Source organism: Drosophila kikkawai, chromosome X (genome assembly GCF_030179895.1).
Source record: "Drosophila kikkawai strain 14028-0561.14 chromosome X, DkikHiC1v2, whole genome shotgun sequence".
NCBI classification, from domain to species: domain Eukaryota; kingdom Metazoa; phylum Arthropoda; class Insecta; order Diptera; family Drosophilidae; genus Drosophila; species Drosophila kikkawai.
Window position 1 is genome coordinate 11018231 of NC_091733.1, and position 22089 is coordinate 11040319.

The window sequence follows — 22089 nt, forward strand, 5'->3', positions numbered from 1 at the left end:
ATTTTTGTGGTCAAATTCACACCCTATGGAGCTGAATTACTAGCTATTTTGTATTTTGTGTTTAAGCGTACGGTTTTTTATATTTATATAAAAATTCGTTTAGTTTATATTAAAATATGGACCAAGAATATTGTGCATTTTTTTAATACAATTTCATGTCCCGTTATGATGAGATGGCAGCTCAGATTTTGAAGCCAGGTGGCAGCTCCATCAACAGCTGGCAGCCCGATAGGTTTTTGTTATTGTTGCTGCAACTAAACTGCTTTTGTTTATTATTTCTGTTTTAACAAGCAACTTTATCTGATGGCAATTAACTAAATAAGCCACATATAAGCAAATCCACTGGTAAATACAAAAACAACCGACCCTCTCCCAATGAGCATTAACTGGATAAAGATCACCGAAAGGTAAGCCATTTGATCCCAAATAACGTTCTTCAGCTTAACTAATTCACCAATCAACCATTTAGGGCCCGCGAGGGCATCAAGATTATAAATGCCCTACCGTTCGACACCTTCACCACGGTCCTGTGGTACACACACCGCCAAATGAGTCCCAGCGCCGCTGGGGCTTCCGCGTCCGCGAGCGCCGGCAGTACGGTGGGCACCAGTGTGACAACTACGGAGCGGGCGGACAGCAGCGGTGCCGGAGAGGAAAACCCCACCAGCAGCAGCGAACCAGAGTACACGCTAGAGGAACTAGAGCGATTGGTGGGCGTGCCGCGAGCAGATTTCCTGCTGCTCATCAAGACCTTCTCGTACATCCTGCGCCGCATCTCCACGTTCATCATCAAGCCCAGTCTGCTGCAGCGCGAGCTGCGCGACAAGCTGCAGCTGGAGGACGAGGCCAAGATCGATGCCATTCTGCGGCTGTGGGTACGCGAGACGACCCCGATCATGAACAATTTGGCCAGCAAGCGCTACGAGTCGAACGTGATCGAGGATGTGGCCTGGAAGCTTAATGTTGAGGTCTCCTCGCACTGCCAGCAGCGGACAAAGACACCGCTGGCCGTGCTCCAGATGAAGACGGGCGCCGGCGAGGATATTAGCATTGAGATGACGCATCCGGAGCTGCAGGATCTATACAATCAGTTCGAGAACATACAAAGCGAGCTGGACGCAATGCTGGCAATGAAGGCTCCGGCCGCGGCTGCGACTTCGGCTGCAGCTCCATCCCAGTAGGGATGTTGACCATTCCCAGTGCCAATTTAGTGTTTAGTGTTAGTCGTCCTCCCTGTGCAAATATGTATGCAATACAAAATCCAATCGTAGCCAAAACCTAGCTAAAAATTACATGTTTGTAGCTTCCAATTCAAATCAGTTCTCAAACGTCTAATAAAAACAAATGATTGTATATTGTGTGCTGTATTCTTTGGCTTTGAAATAATCTGTGAGAAGTTACTACTTCGTGGACTTATTCCATGTGTGGTATTTCATACAGTCTTTGTATGATTTGCCCGGACTTTCTTACCCGAAAGTTAAATAGAAACACATCGGTTTTCGCACATTTTACAGTACACTTTAATGGGATTTTCTGCTTATGCGCTTCTCTCTCGTCCGCTGCCCCTCATCGAACCGTATTTAATTCTACTGATAAACATTACAAATTATTACAATGATATATATATTTTATATATGTCTATATTGTATATGCATATGTAGTTCGACTTAGTACGGGTTGTATAATGATGGAGTCGTATGTATAGTATGTTTTCATTTTCACTTCCGCTTTCGTTTATGTTGTATGCATTACACAGACTTTCTAGTTGCAATCCTCGTCCTTTGCATATATCTGTATTTATTGATTTAATTATTTATTTATTAAATGCTATTGTGTGGCAGGGATTTGGGTCTAATTTTTCGGGAGGGCAGGATAAATTGAAATTATGGGGCTTCGTTGTTTACGTATTCACTAATCTATAGAAGCAAAACGATTCTATTGCACTTTGGTTAATCACTTCAACTAAGTTCTGGACTCAAAATTACACAGGTTTATACAAATCATTAGGACTTAATTTGTTATTGTTTAAAGTTGATTATTGCTATAGTTCTTTTGTCGCTTGTGTCTGTGTGGGTGTGGGGTGTTTGTCGCTTTGGCACCTTAACTATCGGTTGTTGGTTTTAGTTAGTTAGTCTTTATGGTTTGCGTGGGATTCGGTTTCTTTGTTGTCATTGTGGATTTTGTGTGTAAATGATTATCGCCTCACAAAATGCGTTGCTTGGTCGTTTATATTAATTTAATTAATGTATTTCTTCCTGTCGTTCTTTTGTGCTGTCTGTCTGTTATCTTTCGCCGGCCTATCTTCCACTTTCACTTTCTTTTTAAAAAGACAACGATTCAAAATCTACAAAAATCAAAAAGTCTGGAGAGCAGTGCCAGAGAAATTTACTCGCTGCTCGTGACTCGGTACTCTTTGCTCGGAACTTGATACTCGTTACTCGCCAATTGTTACTCGTTAATCAAGGTTTTCTTGATTTCAAACATATTTTTTGTTAATAGTTCTAGCTGCATTTCTTTAGGGAGTAACTAGTTTTCCTTACTGAACATAAGTTAATTTTATGATTCAAAACAGCTCAGTTCAGTACTTTTTTAGCTTACGTTTAGTTTTCAAAATAGTAATTTTGTTCCATGTCTGGCAAATATGCACCTCGATAAAATTCACTAAATTGGCGAATGAAGTGAAAATGGAAACGCGACTTGTGTGCAAGTTTTTTGTGTTGATTTTAAGTTTAACAATAACATCGGTGTTTTAAATTACGTTATTAATTGGTTTTATTTATTCACTTCCTGTGCCTCGTCCGTTCAAATAAAAAAGCAACAAATGGTTTCGATTTTTAAATAAAATTTTATATAATTAAACAAAATTAAGGTAGCACATACATTACACAAGAAGTTTACACAGCTTACGAGCTATAAAATTATCAAACAGAAATAAAAAAAATATTTTAATAATAATAAAAATTAAAAAGGTTTACACTACACTACATACGTACATACATGCAGCAAAATCTTTGTTTTATTAAATCTATTTAACTCAATTATTGCATCTTGTGTGTAGTAGTAGTTGTGAGTGTTTATGAGTGGGCGTGTGTGCGATTTAGAGTTAGTTTAGTTTTAGTTTTAGTTTAGGTCTAATATAAGGTATATATTTATCATGTATTTATATATATATGCATACATATATATATAATAATAATATAAAAAGTAAACATTTAGCGCTTTTAGTTGGCTACAAAAATTTGCTCGTCTTGCTCACGTACATATTTCAACTAACATTAAGTGTACAAAAAAATTGGAAGATACAATATATATAGTTTATATCAAATTGTGGCTAGCGTAAAAATACAATTCAGTATTCAGTATTCTCCAGTTGAAGCGGCAATTACAATTACTCGTTACACGTTACTCGGTACTCGTTACTCGATTACAATTTCAATTGCAATCGGATCCCCCGATTATCTTACGATATATGTGTGTATATATACTATATAAAATGTATAAATTGATGCGTGTTCTGTTTGGCGAGATTGCTGCATTCCCATTCGATAGATCGGTGTATATTTATATATGTATTATATATCGAGTAGTATCCGGTGTATGTAGTATATATCCAAGTATAATATCAAGCGTGGATCTCCATCTATTCTTAAGTAAATAATAATGTAGTTTGCCACACGATGGTTGAGTTGGGTTGGGTTTCGGTTCTCCGTTCGGTTCTCGGTTGGGATTGGATTGGATTGGATGGCGTCTACATGCCCGACTCGGCGATGCCTTCGTCATCTAGAAAATATTCAAAGCGGCAACAATTAGTGTTTTCCAAGTGACTTTTGATTTTTAAAGCTTAGCGCATGCCGGGTTAGAAAACATTCAGGGATATACAAAATAAAATATACAAAAATATATATACGTATACATAAAATACACAAAATGCAAACTAGAGTACAGGTTCAACATGCAGGCAACATACAATATCGAAAGGAGATGATGGCCACAGTTCACTTTATGAGATTTAATTGATAAGTTCAAAACAAAAATCCTACAAAAATATTTGATATATTGGATGTGATCTGAAAACATCTAATAAAAGTCGGAAAATGTAATTATTTAAAGCTTATTTCACACGTTAGTTAACACTCGGTAAAGGTAATATTACTCGTTACTCATCACTCGTTACAAGTAACCAAGAATTTATATGAAAACACAGAACTTGGAAAAAAATGTCTGCACATAAAAGAAAATTTATTAGGTTGACAATCTTGCGTAAAACTATTAAAAGTGAGAAAAAAAGTTTTTCTTTTTTTAGTTTATTTTAAGGTTATGTTAATTGTTACACATTACTCGTTAAAGTAACTCTTTAAATTTCATGTATCTATTTATTTTTTGTATTATCTTTTTATTATTATTTATTATCTATTTGCTTTATCCTTTCAATGATCTACTTTCCGAACCAAATAAAGTACTAATATCTCTAGTGAACGATTTAAGTGGCCATCGGGAGGTAGGGAGGAGGGATCTGTGCCGAAAGTGTATGTCTATACAAACCCATAAACGGATTGGCATAGATGATGCCGCCGCCGGCCTCGGAACCAACACCATTGCCCAAAACACCACCACCATTAACACTGCTGCCGTTGCTTCCTATTCCCGCTCCTCCGCCTGTATTGCCGCCTCCCATTCCTCCCACGTTGTTGGCTCCGCCGCCTGCTCCTCCTCCTGATCCTGCTCCATTGCCAAGTCCACTGCCAGACAGACCCAATCCCTTGCAGAGCTTGGTGGTGGCATAGTTGGAGTCACCGTCGCCCACCAGCGTGGCAATGTCATCATCGTCGCCGTTGCGCGTGTTACAGCTGCTGCCCAGAAGCTGGTCGTAGCAGCTGACATCGGTGCTAATCACATCCACCTCGATGTCGTCGTCGTCCTTCTCCAAGCTGTTCCGATTGCTGCCGCCCAGCGAGGAGTGGAGGGCATGGGAGTCCTCGTAGCTGCCGCCGCCGCTGTCATCGTTGGCATTGTTTGACTTGGTGTCGATGTGCGTCTCGAACTCGTCGTGCATGTACAGCTCCACGTCCTCATCCACATCGACATCGACGCAGTCCACGTCCTCTTCGCCATCCTCATCCTCCTCCTCGAGATCCCCGTCCAGGTCGTGTGGCACCAGCTCACCATCCTCGCCTACCTCCACGCCCAGCTCGACCTCCAGGAGCGAGCGACGGCGCACAAAGACATCGTCGTTGTCGTGGGACTGGTTGTGGTTCTGCGGCAGGATCATGACATCCTCCTCGGCGAAGCTGAGTCGCACATTGGCACGACTGGCGCGATTGCTGCCGCTGCTGGAGCTCGATCCTGTGGCACCAGATCCTGATCCGGATCCCGTGCCCGTTCCATTGGCGATATGCTCATGGCTGAGACTGTTCTTAATATCACAGGACGACGAGCTGAAGGTGATCAGCTGGGACTTGCGTCTATGCTGGAGCGTGTTGTAGCCATTGGTGGCATTGGCGGCGCCACCACCGCCAACACCTGTCTGCGTCTCAAACTCGAGGACCTTGCTGTCCTTGCAGATCATCGAGCTGGGCTTGTTGTCAACCAGGACGATAACCACCGAGTTGTTGTTATCGCTGCTCTGGTTGACAACCGAATGTCATCTGTCCGGCGGTGGTGCAATGTCGGCACCAGCACCGGCTGCTCCCCCAAACGAGCTCATCGATGTGGTGGTCGGCAGTGTCATGTGATGATTATGATGATGATGGGGATGATGATTGAAGCTGCTGGTCAGCGGCTGTTGGTCATCGTGCAGTATCGCTGCATTCTCATCGTCAATGGCCTCGGCCTCCGCCTGGCGGAGATCGTGATGCGACGACAGGTGGCCCTCAATGGTGGCCACCACGTCCCCGTTTTCGTCCAGCTGCACTGTTGCTTGGCCTGTGCATGTGGCGCGTATTGGAAATGGAGGAAAATAATGTCATTGCACATTGGTTAGTCACCCGTCACCGCAAGAAACCATAAACATAGTACTAACAATAGCAAGGATCAAGGATCAACTACAAGCAGCTGTCCTCACTCTTTCCACCTTTCTTTTTCATATTATTAATAATATTCTTTTGATTTTTGGTTAGTCATTGCGAACGGCAGCAAAACTGCAAGAGTTCCTGGGCCCCAAGCTCCCCTACCTACCTTCATAGCCCTCGTTGTCGTGCATCTCGCGGGCGGGTCCCACGATATTCTCCTTGCCCTCGAGCACCGCCAGCAGGCACTGGTGGATGCAGATGTACTGCTGCTCCGTCTGCACCATCCAAACGCGCTCTAATCAAGAAAGTACAAGCAGGATTAGTTGGGATATCTGGTGGTTGTCCAGCTCTGGGTCTTACCCTTGCGCATGGCATACACAATGCCAAAGATGTCCACATAGTCGGACGTGTTGATCTGCTGCAGGATTCGGTCCAGGGTGATAAACGTGCCCGACCTGCCCACGCCGGCACTGCAGTGGACCACAATGGGCCGCTGCTCGGCACCGATCCGATCGCGGAAGGCGCGCACGAACCGCACCAGCGTCTGCGGCGGATTGGGCACCCCGAAGTCCGGCCAGGTGGTGAAGTGGAAGTGCCGCAGGATGCGCTGTTCGCTGCCCTAGTATTTTAGAGTACGGAAAGGGGAGTTAAGAAATCCCAAAAGGAAATATGGATGGATGTTACCCTGCACAGCATGAACTCGGTCATCACCCAGTCGGCGTAGTGGCTGTCGTTGAGGATCTGCACCTTGATGTCGCCGTAGAAGACCGGCACGGTGTCGTTCGGCCAGTACTGGTCGCACTTCTCGCGTCCCTTTTCGAAGCACCGGGTGAGCATCACAATGGCCCGGGAGTTGCTCTCCCAGCACATGCGCCAGAAGTCGTCGCGCGTGGAGTGCAACGGTCCCTGGGTGACGATGAACTCGCGCGGGGAATTGTGCCCGGGCACATAGTTGGCATTAATATAGTCACTGCCCTCGTCATCGTCCACGGGCTGGAGCTTAAAGCGCGAGTGGTCGTAGGGCAGGATGTTGGTGAAGCGATTCTTGGGCCGATTGCAGGGCAAATCGGCAAAGGTGCAGGGCTGATCGCGGCCCACATGCTTCAGCTCCTCGAACTCCTCGCTGAAGCGGAAGTCCGAGTCGGCGGACATGAGGCGGTAGTGCTCGGCAAAGTTTTTGATCAGAATCGGACGATTCTGCTCGATGACGCTGTCCGGCAGGGACATGTTGTCGTTGGCCCGCGAGTCCTTGGTGGTTTTCCGGAAATTGTTCCGGCGACGTTTGTAGAACAGAAGCGTAACCAAGAGCACCAAAATAATGGTCAGAGGCACAGTAATGGCCACAATTAAGGAGGTGTTGTCTTGATCTAGCATGGGAGAAAGAATGAAGGGTAAGGATTAGTGGGATTTTAATTGATGTGGATTTTAATGATAATGGATTTACGTTGATTTTAATTTATTTAGATTTTGATATATGTGGATTTTAAAATATGTGGATTTTATTGTACTTGGATTTTAATTTTATATTTTATGGATTTTGATTTATGTAGATTTGTTTTTTGATTTGTGGATTTTGATTTGTGGGTTTTAATTTATTTGGATTTAAATTTATGTGGATTTTCATGTGTGTGGATTTTGACGTATGTGGATTTTAATTAATTTGGATTTTGATAAATGTGGATTTCATTATATTTTGTCTTTAATTGATGTGGATTTTGATTGATGTGGATTTTATTTGATGTGGATTTTAATTTATGTAGATTTAAATTTATATGGATTTTAATTGATGTGGATTTTAATTTATGTGGATATTAATTTATGTGAATTTTGAGTTATGTGGATTTTATTGTATTTGGATTTTTATTTATGTGGGTTTCAAATCTATTTAAAAACTTAAAAAAAAACCACTGATATTTTCTGGAAAACATATTAAAACAAAACCCGCAGATCCTTAACAAGGACCTCTAATCGTTGCTTACCCGGTGAGCTCAGCATTTCTACCAAATTCATTTTGTGATAGGCAAGACATAGTTAGGAATTGGAGGTTAATTAAGGGTTATATCCTTCGGGTTAGCTTTACATCAAGAAGACACCACTTAAGACTACTCACCCGTTTGGATTGGAAAACTGTAGGCGGTGTCCGTGAACTTGTCCGGTCCGGTGAAGGCTCGCACCTTCACCCTGTAAGTGGTGCCGGACTTCAGAGGCCCGTTGCAGTAGCCAATCTTGTGGTTGTCACAATTCTCCGTGCCGATGGTAAAGTCCTCAACGGATCGATTCTCAAAGGGATAGTACGGATCGATGGCCTGGTAGGGCAGCCACACGCTGTACGACTGCACGTCCAGCCAGCTGGGCATCTCCAGGCCGGAGGCATTCTTGGCATCATCCTCCGCCACTATGATGGTGTACATGCGCACCTGACCGTTCTGGTCCGAGAAGTAGTTCTTGCGGAACCGTATCTGGATGGTGCTGGAGCTGCGATAGACCTCCGTGGGCACCACCTGGGTGGCGGGACGTGGCGGTGCCAATATAGGCATCGTTTGCCTATACTCGCGCTCGGGGCCAAAGCCTATGGCCGTCTTGGCCTGTATTTTGAAGACATACGTCTCGCCCGGCTTGAGGTTCTTAATGAGGCCAAAGGACTCCTCCGAGTCAAAGTCCTGCATGCCGGCATCCGTCAGATTGTTGACATTCGTGTAGGCGATGGCAAACTGTCGGATGACGCCATTTGCCTCGCTGGAGGGCAGCGACCACTCGAAATTAATCTCGCTGGGCTGCACGTCCGTCGGATGGAAGCGTTCCACACGACCCGGCACCGCTTCGTTCGTAGTAAAGCTGGCCGAGAGCGGGGAGCTGCTGCGCAGCACTGAGGACTCGGTGCCGGAGCGCACCACCACCGTAAAGGTGTAGTTGCGGTGCGGACGGAGATCGCTAATGGTAATCTCGTTGCGCGTGGTCATATTCTGGGCCAGCAGGTTGTCCGCCGTCAGGTAGGCAATGTCAAAGTCATTGTACTCGCCCTTGGGCAGGTCCCAGCGCAGCGAGATCTCCGTGTCCGTGATATTGGTGGCATGCAGCTGGGTGATGGGCTCCGGATAGAGACGATCCTGACGCTGGATAGGCAGGCTGGCCACACCGCCGCTGACCGTCCACACGGTTATGTTGTACAGGCGCCCGGGCACGAGACCGGTGAAGGTAACCTTGCGATCGGTATCGTTGGCCAGCTTCTCCTTGTCCCGGATCTCGGCATCGCCCAGCGAGAAGCGATAGATGTCGAACTTGGAGGAAGACTGCGGTGTAGGGGTGTAGCTCAGCGTTATGGTGTCCCGCTCATCCTCCTTCTCGCCATTGGCCACCACCACGTCCGATTGGATGAGAGGCATGGTGCGTGGATAGAGGCTCGTGGTGCCCGAGAGGATGCCGTATGAGGTTGTCTGGATGTCGAACTTGTACTGCACGCCCGGCATCAGTTCGCCAATAAGGACGCGCACCGTGGACAGATCGTCGGCTGGAGATAACACGGACACGAGTTATTTTTCCCGGCCTCCTAGTGGGTTTACTTATATTTATATTTCAACTTACCCGACTTGTTTTCGGACACATTCTTGGTTTGGACCCGTCCGGGATTGTCGCTGGGCCACCACTTGAGTATGTAGGACTCCACGCGGCCCTCGGGCTTGGGCCATTCCAGCGTTATGTTCCTGGAGTCCACCAGCTGGATGATATTCGAGACCGGATTCGGCGGCACCGTCGTGTTCACCTCCTGGGGCATGGGGCTCTCCACACCAAAGCTCACCGTGTTCACCTGTATGGTGTACTTCTCGCCCTTGGTCATGTCGGTGATGTCCGCCTCCGTGGAGCGGACGCTGGGCAGCCGCACCCACTGCTGCTCGCTGTCGGTCCGATAGCGTATGGAGTATTCGGTGAACTCGCCGCTTTCCGGCGGCGACCAGTGGACCAGGACGGAGTTGCTGCGCACTGTCTCGATGGTCATGTTTCGTGGGGGATTGGGATCTGCAGGGAATAATAGTGTCAAAATGGAGGATTTTCATGGTTTTTTCATAGAGAAATCACTACTTACAGACTGCCTGGAAGTAGGCATGCGGCTCGCTCCTCAAGTCATGGCTGACGGCAAAGACCTTGAGCTCATAGCCAGCGCCCGGCTGAAGATTCTTGATCACCAGTCGCGACTCCTTGGTGATCAGGGTGCGCACCTCACTCGTTCCGTTGCGGGAATACAAAACCTCGTACTGCTCCTGTTTCGAGTTGACGTCGCTCTTCCAGCTGATGTTCAAGCCCATACGGATGCTCTTTAGATCCTCGATTATCGGTGACGACGGGCGTGTGACCACAAAGATGCTTGTCTCGTTGGATTCCATCTTCTTGGAGACGGCCTGCACAGACAGCGAGTAGTTTCTGCCGGGCAGCAGGCTCTCCAGGGTGAAGCGAGTGCGATCTGTGGTCAGGGTGCTGGTGTCTCCATTAAAGGTCTCCAGTTCGTGGTAGCTGTCGAATAGAAAAAGTAACGAGTTATGAGTGACGAGTAAGATGAAAGAGTAGCGAGTAATGTGTATCAAGTTACGAGTAATAAGATACGAATAACAAGTTACCAGTAAAAAAGAAGTATCGAGTAACGAGTAAAGATAAACGTGTAAAGAGTAACGAGTAACAACTTATTACTAGGTATTGGTCACGTCTTTAATTCTACTCACACAATCCGATACTCATCCTGCGTGCTGGCCGGATCTGCCTCCCAGGTGATGACCATGGTATTGGTCTTATCATCATTGATGCTCCTCAGATTGCGAACAGGCAGCGGACGCAGAGTAACATCCCCGGTGGCCGGCCACGAGGTGACCTTGCCGGACACCGTCTTCACAATCACATTGAAGGTCTTGCCCGGCTCCGCGATGTCGCGAAAATCAAAGAAGGCCACCGGCTCATTGCTACGCGGAACAGTGGACTGTCGTCGGGTGGTGGCCACTGAGACCTGGTATTTGTCAAACTCCGAGACACCCTTGGGCGCCTCCCACAGCACCCGGAACGAGTTGGAGCTGATAAAGTCCCGGTCAAAGGTCACGTTCAGCGGCCGCAGCGGCACCGTCCGATACTGGGCAGTCGTAGGCAACGAGATCTCATCCTCGGACATTGTCTGAACGGAGATGTTGTAGGCGCGACCGGGTACCAAACCCTTGAAGGCCGCCTGCGCCGGGCCCGGCGGCTCGCCCTCCTTTTCCACATACAGCACACTGTCGTTGGCATCCGGCGGCTCAATAGAGACCTTGTAGTGCGTGTAGATACCCGCCGGATATGGCGGCTGCCACAGGACCAGCAGAGTCGTCTCATTCCGGAACCAGACGATGAATTTCCCCGGAGTGTTGGGCTCTGCGGACGATGGCGGCGTCGGCGTCGGCGAATGGCGGATTCCAAATTGCGAATTCCAAATAGCGGATTGCGGGCAAACAGAGAGAAGTGAAGTGGCTTGGCGTTAGTTGCGGTCACAGTTGGTATTTTGGGGCAGGGCAGAGAAGGGCGTTTAGTTTTCAGCATGGGCATGGATATGGGTATGGGGATATTGTGGCTGGGATTCTGGGGTCAGGTTTTGGGAGCAACTACTTTGTAAGTTCTACAATGTGAATGGAGGTTCAGGCACAGTGGATGTTATTTCAGTGAAAATCTAAGAGATACTTCACTTGTTTGGGGTTCCTAAAAGTATGCTAGAGCCGCGACTTACGCAGCTGGTTTTTTCGTAGAGATGTTATTATATTAAAAGCAGAAGGAGATTAGGAGTTATTGCCAAAAACTTGATAAATTTATAAAAATAAAACCGAAACTGGTTATAGATAGAAGTCGGTCCAAAAGTAAGCTTTACGGTTTTAGCAGTTTAAGATTGAACAAAGAATTTGTATAGCAAACTTTTGGGTAGCTTGGCAACAGTTCTCAAATCTCTTAATAATTTAAAGGGAATGTGATACAAAAAATAAAAAATATATCCAAATAATAATAATAATTGCTAAATATACATATGTTTATAATAAAGTAAAATAAATGAAAACAAAATATATACAAATAAAATAAAATAGAGAAAAATTATTAGCAAACTTAAATTATTGTGAAGAAGTCGAGCAGGCAAATATTTATAAAAAAAATCCCTTGTGGCCGTCTAAGCATTGCCTTTACAGAGTGACCACTGTGATTTGTGTTTCGGTTGCTTTGCTGTGGCTGGACATGCACATGGCTTTGGCCGAAGGCTAACACTACACAAAAGCACAGGCGGAGGAGGAGGAGTAGGAGGTCGCCACCATTTCTGTGCGGAGAAAGTGCACTGCGGTTGTCGGATACAAAATGAATTTTGGAATGCAATTTTGGGATGCCCAGGGCTGTGTTTGGGAAATTACACAACAAATTCATAAATACCAAGGGCTGGTTATATTTCTTAAAAATAATAAGTGTTAATATTTATAAAAACTATTTAAAGAAAATATTTAATCATAGAAAGTTTTCTATAAAATGGCAAATAAAAATATAAGTATTTATATTTTCATGCTAAATTTGTTTAAATATTTATTTCCTTTGTTGGAAAAACTCTCATGCAAATAACTACAACATCTTGGGGGTTGAGTTGGGGGTGTTTTTCGGGTAGTTTTTCTTTGTTTCTAGGAGAAGACAAGCTTATGTATTACCTCTTAGGATCTTAATGTCCAGCAATTCTTTATGCCGCGTCCTTCGACCTTTTTGTGTGTTGTTATTAATTTAGTGTCATGGTTTTTTGTTTTTTTTTGTGTTGTGTTTAGTTACAATGAAAGCGGGAGACAAAGAAGTTAATCATTTTTAGTAACCAGCACCAAGTAGAGCCAGGGTATAACAATAATAATAACTATAATAATTATGATCCCTTGGGTCGCTGCTTGGACTCACTTGTGGTGAAATTTCGACTCGTGTACGCCACCGACTCCTTGCCATCGTAGATAGTGTAGGCCTGCACCTGGTAGGTGGCTCCCGGTGTCAACTCCTTGACGCTATGCTGGAATGTATTGTCGTTCACCTGGAAGGTGCGATTGTAGCTGCTCGAGGCCTCCGACAGGCCGAGCACCTTGATCTTGAAGGCCGTGTAGCTGCCCTGGGTGGGCGGCGACCACAGGATAATGGCATTTTTCCCGCTTCGCACTTGAACGGACAGATTCGAGGGCGGATCGGGAGCTGCAACAAAAATAATAGTTGTAATTAGTAACATGAAAGAAAATGAACTTCCGGAAGCCGAAATTTAAATGCCCTTACGGTCTGCCATAGGATCCTGGCATTGAATCAAGAATCGGTCATAACTAAACCAAAAGTGCATTAATTTCAGTTTGACTTACTTTACTGTATTTGTTTTTATTCGATTAACAAATTAGAATTATGTAATTTTAAGAACTTAAAATTTTTACAATATTTTTTGAGTCTTTTTTTTTTTTGGGAAAAAATCAAGCTCTCAAATTAAAATCTGCAAAAAATGAATTAAATTGAAAATGACTACTTCACTGATAAATATATATAATTCCCTTCAAGAAGACCGTAAATATTTAAATTTTTTAAATGGATATTTATCAATATTTTTATATGTTAATTTTTTTTGGACAAATCGTAGTTTAAAAATTGCATAACTAAGTCAAAAAACCATCAAATTCACTTTGGAAAGCCTTTTTGTGCTAGTTTTTAGAGAGTAAATTACTATTTATACTACATTTCGAATTAAAAACAAATGAAAATTGTTGTAGAAGTATAAAATTTATTTATTTAAATAACTATCTGCATACCAAGTTTCAAATTGAATGAAAACCTTTTGACGATCTTAAAGAAAGTCAATCAGTACGTAAGCTTTTTAAAGCTTTTGAAAATGGTAATCCTTAAGTAAATAATAAAACGAAATAAATAAAAAAAACTAATAGAGTTATGGAAATATATAAAAAAATAACTCTTGCATCGGCCGGGAATCGAACCCGGGCCGCCCGCGTGGCAGGCGAGCATTCTACCACTGAACCACCGATGCCTGCTGATCGCCGGCTTTCAATTTGCGTACTTTAGTTGCTAATTTATTATTTTATTAAATCTTTACTTATTTGTGCTGCTGTCTCCGCATTTCTGGTAAAAGTTGCTGCTATAACTTTTTTGCTTGTTTTTTGTTTGCGCTTTGTTTTGGCTTTGCTTTTGTCTTTGGGTGGTTTTTTGTGATTTGCTTTTTCTGAATTACTTTTTGTATTGCCTGTTATTTTTGTCGATCGCCGGCGATAACTTGAAATTTTTGTTCACTTTCTTCATTTGACCAGCTTTGTTTTTATTGGCCAGAAAGAGCGATAAAAAACGGGGAAGAGAGCGTGTGTGTGTGTGAGTGTGTGATGGCTTTCTTGAAAATGCGTTGGCAATAATACGTTAACTGCATTTTTGCCATGCCTCTCCAACAAATGCAATAAAACCAACAAATGGCAAAAAACAGTTGACGCTTTTCCACCAGCTCAGCTCCCCATCTCTGGGTTTTGCCTAGTTTCCCTTGGTTTTTCCACCCAAACGAGACCCTTGGGTAATTTATAGGCATAGGACTGCTCTCAACGCCCTCTTCTTGTCTCGGTTATCGAGTCTTCCACTTTCCTGGTCTAGCAACCCCTCCCCTTTAGCTGGACATTCACAGGTGTTGGCCGAATTTCCACCACCTTTTTGGGGGAAAACTTCTTTACCAAACTTTTGTGGCTCACCTTTAAAAATAACTTGTTTAACTTGAACCTTGGGGTTATTCTTAAGATTTTTTATGTATATATATTACTGATTGATCTGAAACTTGGTATGTTCAGAGGTATTATAAAGGCAAACATTTTACTTGTAGGTCTTAAATCTCTATCCTAACCCCTATGGCTTCTAAAACGTTTCGTCCAACTGAATTATAATATTAATATTATTTCGTTTGATCTGAAACTTGTTATAAGAATTTATATAAAATTTAAACTAAAACCAATGTAATATTTTCCATAGCAAAATAAATCATTAGTTAGTTTCAGGCACCTTTTTTTTTTGCCAGTGTAGCCAGGAAAAGTGCCATTTTTTTGCCTCTGTTCCTCCTTACATTGTCTGATTGATTTTGTTACTTAGCGGAATCTGCTCATTAGGCTGCCTACAAAACATTACAAACATTGGCAGAAACAACACAAAACCGACATTGACCGAACGGCAATTAGCAATTTGTGGCACTTGCAACTGGTATTTGTATTGGGTTTCGTCTAACAAATCGTCGACACAACTGGCGACAGGAAAAGTCAATTAGACGGAAGCCATTTCGAGGACAACTTGGTAATCTTTAATTTCAAACTAACTATTTTAAATGGGGGTAGTTCGACCGTATCCTCAACCTATTCAGGTTTTGATCCTGGAAGGCTTCTATTCAGATACGGTAAAATGTATCCTATTGCAGGATTAACAAGGGCAGAGTAGAAGAAATTTAATAAATCGACAAAAAGGTGTATAAGGGAAGGGTTTCTGGGCTATAAAATAAAGTAAAATCAACTACAATTTAATATAATTGTGGAATTTTAATCAATGTAAAGCAATTCTACAAATATATCTATTTTAATCGATTAAAATCGAAATAATTCAAATTATATATGTATGTGTACATATTCATCATAGATTTTTTAGTTTATTGATACCTATCCTATCTTTTACCTAACCTACATATATTTTATTAATCGATATTTCAATTAAACTAATAACTTTTTTGTGTTTTTGGCATCGGAACTATGAAATTTATAAAATTAAGTAACCTTTATTATTATATTAAATATTATTTATTTTTATTATATTGCATACTTTTAAACACAAATTAAAGAGGTTTCAAAACTCTTTTTATATATTTATTTTATTAACATTAATGATTATTCTCTGTCTGTAACCACTAACAACATTCTTTGAATGCCAATTAAAAGCCTTTTTTGCTTTCCCACTCACCTGTCGTTATCGTTACCGTCCAGGTGAGCCAGTCGTGGTGCGTAAAGTTCGTATAATACAGCCAGAAATTGTATTTGGTGCCGGGCAGGGCCCGTGAGAATTGAATTTCATCACCAATGTCCCGCGAGGCAATGGTTGTGTTCGGCTCCGGATAACCAAAGGGCGGACGGTAGTCCAGCCGATAGGAGGCCCCATCATCAAGGCCGGGATTATTGGGTATACTAATGGCTAGATCGGCACAACTCACATCCTGGAAAGGTAAGAGAAATATACAAAATATTATTATTAAAGTATCATATACATTTAACTAATGATTTTATTTAGTTATTGGTCATTTCCCCATTGTTTTGTTACTACCCCTTTTGTTTAATGTTTGTTCCCCCCGTCATTTTCAGCTGAGCTGAGCCTCCTCCTGCACAAAAAGTGCAATGACATTACATCTGCAGTTACGGTTGGCCATATAAAGTACCAAGTACGGGGAGTGACAATTAAATGGCACACGGCCGCCTCCCAATGGAAGCGGTGACGATGACGATGATGCAGATGCACACACAGATGCAGATGCAGATGCAGATACAGATGCACATAAAGATACAGATACAGATGCAGACAGAGAAGGAGATACCGAGATGAATAAGATAGGTGTGTTGGCTGTAACGATGTTTGCTGTCCTTGTCCCATGCACAGTGGGAAATCAACAATTAATATTAACAAAAGAGAAACAACAAAAAAAGAGTATATAATTTACAACATGTCTTTGAGCCAAGAAACCACATAGAACATGGAAAAGCATTAGGTTCACTTGGAAATACAGCTGTTTCTGATCTTCTGCAACAAAATACATCTATCCTAAGAAATATATATAAAATATTTAAATAAAATGTAGTTTCCATTTAATAATTCTCCACTTTTCTCCCTGTGCCACCGTTGGCAGCTCCCTGACGCTGTCTGCTGGTGCCAGACGCCAAATATTAACACCGCAAACAATGAGCTACCCTTTTCACCGTCGCTGCTCTCGCAGGACTCCATCGCGCGTCAGAAAAAAAAGAGAAAATATAACAAAAATAATAAAACGAGGAATAATGGATTTGGCTAGCAATGGGACACACAGATGATGCTGCCACACATATCCCGACGGCCGGCAGACGGAGAATTAAGCTTCAGAACATTAAAGGATTAAAATGACGGAAATACAGTCGCCGGCAGTGGGGTTTCTGGCTTAAAACTAGACTTGAAATATTATAATGAAGAGGTATATGCCAAATATAGCAAGGGAATGTAGTAAAATTGAACCAATTCAATGTGAGGAAAGAGGCCACTTGGATTTGCCTTTAAAGTGTTTTTAATTTAATGTCAAAAAAGGGAAAGAGTTTCTACTTAAAATTACATGCTTTTTAAATAAATATAATTTTAAAAAATACAAGATAGTTACAAGAAATTAACTAATGGAAAATAAATTTAGTAATAAAATGAAAAACAACACAACCTTTATAGCAGTTAGAGTATTATTTCTCTGGACGCTTGTAAACCCATTAGAGTTCCTCAATCTGACTCAAGAATCAACGTTATGATGACAGTTATTACCGAGACACTTTTCAAACCCATCAATTTTAACGCTCAATTAGGTAAATGGAAACGCAAATCAACCAAGTCCATGCTTATCCTCAATTTGGGCCGAAACTATCAATTTCTACTGTCCAGCGCGTTTTAGTTTCTAACTTTTGTAATTTCATTTGCCAGCAATTTCATTTCGCGTTCGGTGGGCTTGGGGGCGTGGCAATTCAAATGTTTTCAAATGTATTTAAATGGCCGCACAGGAAGTTCATAAAAATGAGAAAAATAAGAGAAGAAAAGAACTGAAAGGATTGGACTATGTGATACCCAGCATTCAGTAGGTTAAATTCATAGCATTTTTTGTGTTATTTTTTTATTGTCCAAGAAGTTTAGATCAATTTTATTTTTTATATATATATTTTTTAAGTGCATCAATTGTAATTTAACAAAAATTTAATGAAAACCTAAAACTTTAAGAAGTTTATTAACGAGGTAAAGGACTTTAAATTAACTGACGGACAAACGGACATGCGGACAAGGCTTTTTTTTATATATGATCAACTAGAGATCACTTTAGCTTGCAGTAAATTTATAGTAAATATTTTATACCATTTGATATACCCCCGAAGTTAGCCAGAATCCCCTAGTAAAAGGCAAGTAAGTTGACCATCAAACTGAAAGCGTTTTAACGGACACACACAAACAACACACAGCCACAGGAAAATACACTCATACACACACACGAATCGTGTCAAAATGGCGCTCAACAAAATGGCGTCGGGAAGCGGATAAAAATAAAGTTCCTCAACTTGTTGGCTTGATTGATGCCTTTGGCTTTGGCAAATAAAAAGCGTAATTCAGCCCAGTTTATGCGTGACGACATTTCGTAAAGTGACTGCAAGACTTGATGACTTTCTTTATGGTGATTCCAAGTTAGTTTTCTCCATTAAAAGGTCAAGTTTATTAAGTTAAGGAGTATGTCGGAAGGAAGAGGTGGAAATAAGCAAAGACATTATAAAACAAAAATATAAAATAACAGTAGAAAAATTCAAAGTTTTAAATTTATTAAACAATTAAAAATTAACTTGCATTTTTGTAAAAATAAGCAAACAACATTAAAACCATTAAAAGTTTAAAATTAATTAAACAATTAACTTGCATTTTCGACCCTGATAATCCCGAATAATGTGTTTATTTTATTTGTTTTTTATATAGATTTTTTTTTGTATATAGTTACAGCATTTGCATTTGGAATTTTCTCAATCTGAATGCGTTTTCCCAAGGACGCATAAACTAGTGGGAACGTGCGAAAAAATCAACGTCGCATGCAAACTTAACTCGGCTGCAATTGCCGGACAGTGGCAACCGATTTGCACTCGGCCCACCAGTACCAGTCTGTCCCTGCCCCCTGGCCCCCACTCCGGTCCATTTAACAAAAAGCATTGTCAACCTGTTTGATTTGACAGCTTTTTTTATTTTGTGAAAGAGAGCACTTAACGCTATCTCCCCACCTCTTCACCTGCTCCACTCATGCATTTGGAATGGAGTTTGCCAATTACTGTCGTCACTCACTCAATCAATCAGTCCAACAATCAATTATTTATTATTTATACGCCCAGGCGGCTCAATTGCAATATTTTCACAACACGTAAAGTACAGTGGGTGCTATAAAAGAGGGAAATTCATAAGAAATAAAAATGTAACGACTTGAAGTCAATAAAAATGTTGTAGGAAAGCTTTGAATTTTATAAACATTGCATTAGGATATGCATAAAAAATGCATATTTTATTGTATACATTTTCTTGGCACTTGTTTAGTGATTATTAAAATTTTGAATATTTCAATATTATATGAATATAGATGAATAGTAATGAGTTCAGTTGAATATAGATGAATATAGATAATTATTGATGAATAAAAATGAAAATAGATCAATTTAATTGAATATATATAAATCTATATTATATATGTATATATATATATATGGATGAATATTTATGAAAATAGATTAATTTAGAAGAATGTACCATATATATGAATTTTGATGAATATATGTAAGTGAATATATATAAACATTAATAAATATATATGACTTTATATATTCAATTTAATTTATATTAAATTTAAATAGGGATAAATATAGATTAATATAAAGTAATACAGATGAATACAAATAAATTTGGATGAATATCAATCAATATAGTTGAATATATACATTTTATTCTCTTCTTCGTTTAGATAATATCCCTTTTCCATGTTCGGTATATTTAAAATTTAAGACAAACCTTATAAAAACTCACTTTACAGAATGTTCACTGTGAAAAACAATTCATTTTTTTGCAATATACGTTGCGCTTTCGCTTTAGAAAATGCAGAGAGTAGTCGGGGGGGGCATGTGTAAAAATGAAATCAAAATGAAATGTTGGCCAGCCAGCGGCTCTACCAAAAGCGGCTATAGTCCGACTTACCCCCTTTTTTGTGGGCGCCTAACTGTAACTCGCTTGCATAATTGAATATTTCTCTTTTTCTCTCTGTTGTTCAGTTGAGCTTCTTGTTTTTCTTTTTTTTTTTTTTTGTTCATTTCGCTTTTTCGAGTGGTCTGTGCGTCTGTTACTGGCGTTTTCTTTTCTTTCTATTTTGGCCATTACATGATGCTCGTCGATGACTACCATTAGTCATTAGCCAACATAATGATGATGATGATGATGGTGTGAAGGCAGTGCTGCCTCACAGTTTCCAAAAAAAAACGGGAAATTCTGAATTTTCAGCCTGATATGTAAAGAAAAATGTATTTCAAAACCATATATTTACGTGAAATATTTCTGAAAACCTCAAGGAAATCAATTCCAATTAATAGTTTCTTTTCAAAATTTTAAAAAAATTTTAAACTGCATATTTTGTAAACTAAAAACTAAACTGCCTGCACTGCCTCCTCTTAATGGCAACATTTTAATGATGATGATGATGATGATGATGATGATGATGATGATGATGGTAAATTCAACGGCGATTATTAACGCATATAATAGTGTGTCAGTCTGGTCACATTATGCAATTAAATATTCGCAGCGCATACTTCATTGAAGAAACACACACACACACACCTATGATGTGTATATGGGAAATATATATCCACGAATCCGTTGCGGTCTCGTTTCATTTAAATGCTCAATTTACACTCGCACATTATTCGCACAGGGGCTTTGCCGTTGCCTTTATTTGTTTTGCAATTGCGCGGTTCGGGCACAAACCATTTGAGTTAATTTAACCACACCCAATTCCCCTCATTCCGCGCTTTGTGACTCACTTTTTAAGGCTTAAGCCAAAGCCGGAGTTTGTCCAAAGAAAATAAAAAAAAAAGATAATACATACATAAAAAAAAAACAACCAAAAACAAAAAAAGCATATTAAATTAATGGCAATTAACAATGAGCAGAAAGCCTTCGATTTTGCCAGTCAAAACCCTAAGCCACACAAGGTTGCGATGGCGCGTTTAAACTGCTTTAAGTTTTATGGCCAAGGCTTTATAAAAAAAATAAGAGATTACTTAAGGAGTTTTTGGCAAAATTCTGAAATATTAGAGATTATTCAGTTTTCAGGCCTGTGAAAGAAAGAAGATTTTATCCGTAATGTTTCTGTTAGATAGCTCCAAAACTGAGAGACTTGATAGAGTAAAAACGGACAGAGAGACGGACAGACGGACAGACGAACAGATGGACGGTCAAACTAGATCGACTCGCCTGCTGATGCTGATCACGATTAACTATAATTTATATTATAGATATATTAGTTTTAAAACTTTAATACTTTGTGGAAAAACTAGTTTTAAATCATTATTATTTTCCATATTTGTCGAAAAGGGCTTACGAGAAAATCTTGTGATTTATGTGCACTAAATCACCCGAGTAGACCTCAAGTTAAGTTACGAACAAGATCAAATTTTTTCTAAAGATACTTAAAAAGTACTCAAAAACTGATTTATTTACTTATTTTTTGTATTGTTTAATACCTTAACTCGTGATTAGCTTGGGCTTAACAATGAATTATTAACTAAAAAATGTTGTAACATTTGTCGTAGCCTCGAGTTAGTAATAAACAATATCATATATTTATAAAAAATCGGTTAAATACTTTAAAACATTTGGCTATACCTGATTTTTTTATACCCTAAATACGTGATTCGTTTGGTTTTAATGTGAAAATATTTATCTAAAAAATATGTACTAGTAGCAAAAATGATTTACAAAAATTAAAGGGAGTATAGCAAATAGCTACAAGAATTTCAGTTCTCTCTCTCTCTGTATCACCCTGAGAAAAGTGTATTCCAACATTTATACAATATTTATCTGACGTGTGTTTTTGTCGTTCTGTGATTTGTTTGTGCGTGCTTTTCGCCGTGAGCCACTAAAGAAACATGAACTTCAACTCGGTTTCTGTCGCAGCTGCTGATGCAGAGAGACCGGCCAAGGCAAACAAAGGCCAAAAAGCAAACAATCAAACAGACAAACAAATGCAAAGCAAACATGCGAGAGCGAGGCAAACGGGCAAACAAAC

At 40.8% G+C, this 22089-nt stretch overlaps 2 protein-coding genes and 1 non-coding gene across 6 annotated transcripts in view; 1 reads left to right on the forward strand and 2 right to left on the reverse strand.

Annotated features, from left to right (window-relative positions):
• The first annotated feature begins 219 nt into the window (after positions 1 to 219).
• Vlet (COMM domain containing 10 protein valette) lies at positions 220 to 1353 on the forward strand. Its single transcript, XM_017179243.3, has 2 exons — positions 220 to 407; positions 470 to 1353. The coding sequence occupies exons 1-2, from the start codon at positions 376 to 378 to the stop codon at positions 1179 to 1181; spliced, it is 744 nt and encodes a 247-aa protein (XP_017034732.1). The 5' UTR covers positions 220 to 375; the 3' UTR covers positions 1182 to 1353.
• Positions 1354 to 3430: 2077 nt separating this feature from the next.
• Positions 3431 to 22089, reverse strand: part of Ptp10D (Protein tyrosine phosphatase 10D) — a 53339-nt gene continuing 34680 nt past the window's right edge. Inside the window, exons 3-13 of one of the 4 annotated variants that reach the window (XM_070288625.1) lie at positions 15981 to 16230; positions 12927 to 13208; positions 12692 to 12739; positions 10721 to 11393; positions 10090 to 10514; positions 9591 to 10022; positions 8119 to 9516; positions 6693 to 7375; positions 6369 to 6627; positions 6175 to 6303; positions 3431 to 3780 (exon numbers count right to left, since the gene is read on the reverse strand). In XM_070288625.1, coding sequence (XP_070144726.1) covers positions 3749 to 3780; positions 6175 to 6303; positions 6369 to 6627; positions 6693 to 7375; positions 8119 to 9516; positions 9591 to 10022; positions 10090 to 10514; positions 10721 to 11393; positions 12692 to 12739; positions 12927 to 13208; positions 15981 to 16230 — 4611 coding nt within the window. In that variant the 3' untranslated portion in view covers positions 3431 to 3748. Of the gene's footprint in view, positions 3781 to 5502; positions 5923 to 6174; positions 6304 to 6368; positions 6628 to 6692; positions 7376 to 7922; positions 8006 to 8118; positions 9517 to 9590; positions 10023 to 10089; positions 10515 to 10720; positions 11394 to 12691; positions 12740 to 12926; positions 13209 to 15980; positions 16231 to 22089 lie in introns of those variants that run through there. The other 3 variants (XM_070288624.1, XM_017179249.3, XM_070288626.1) reach the window with 3 other exon arrangements.
• Positions 13967 to 14037, reverse strand: TRNAG-GCC (transfer RNA glycine (anticodon GCC)). Its single transcript has one exon. It is a non-coding gene; the product is annotated as a tRNA-Gly (tRNA).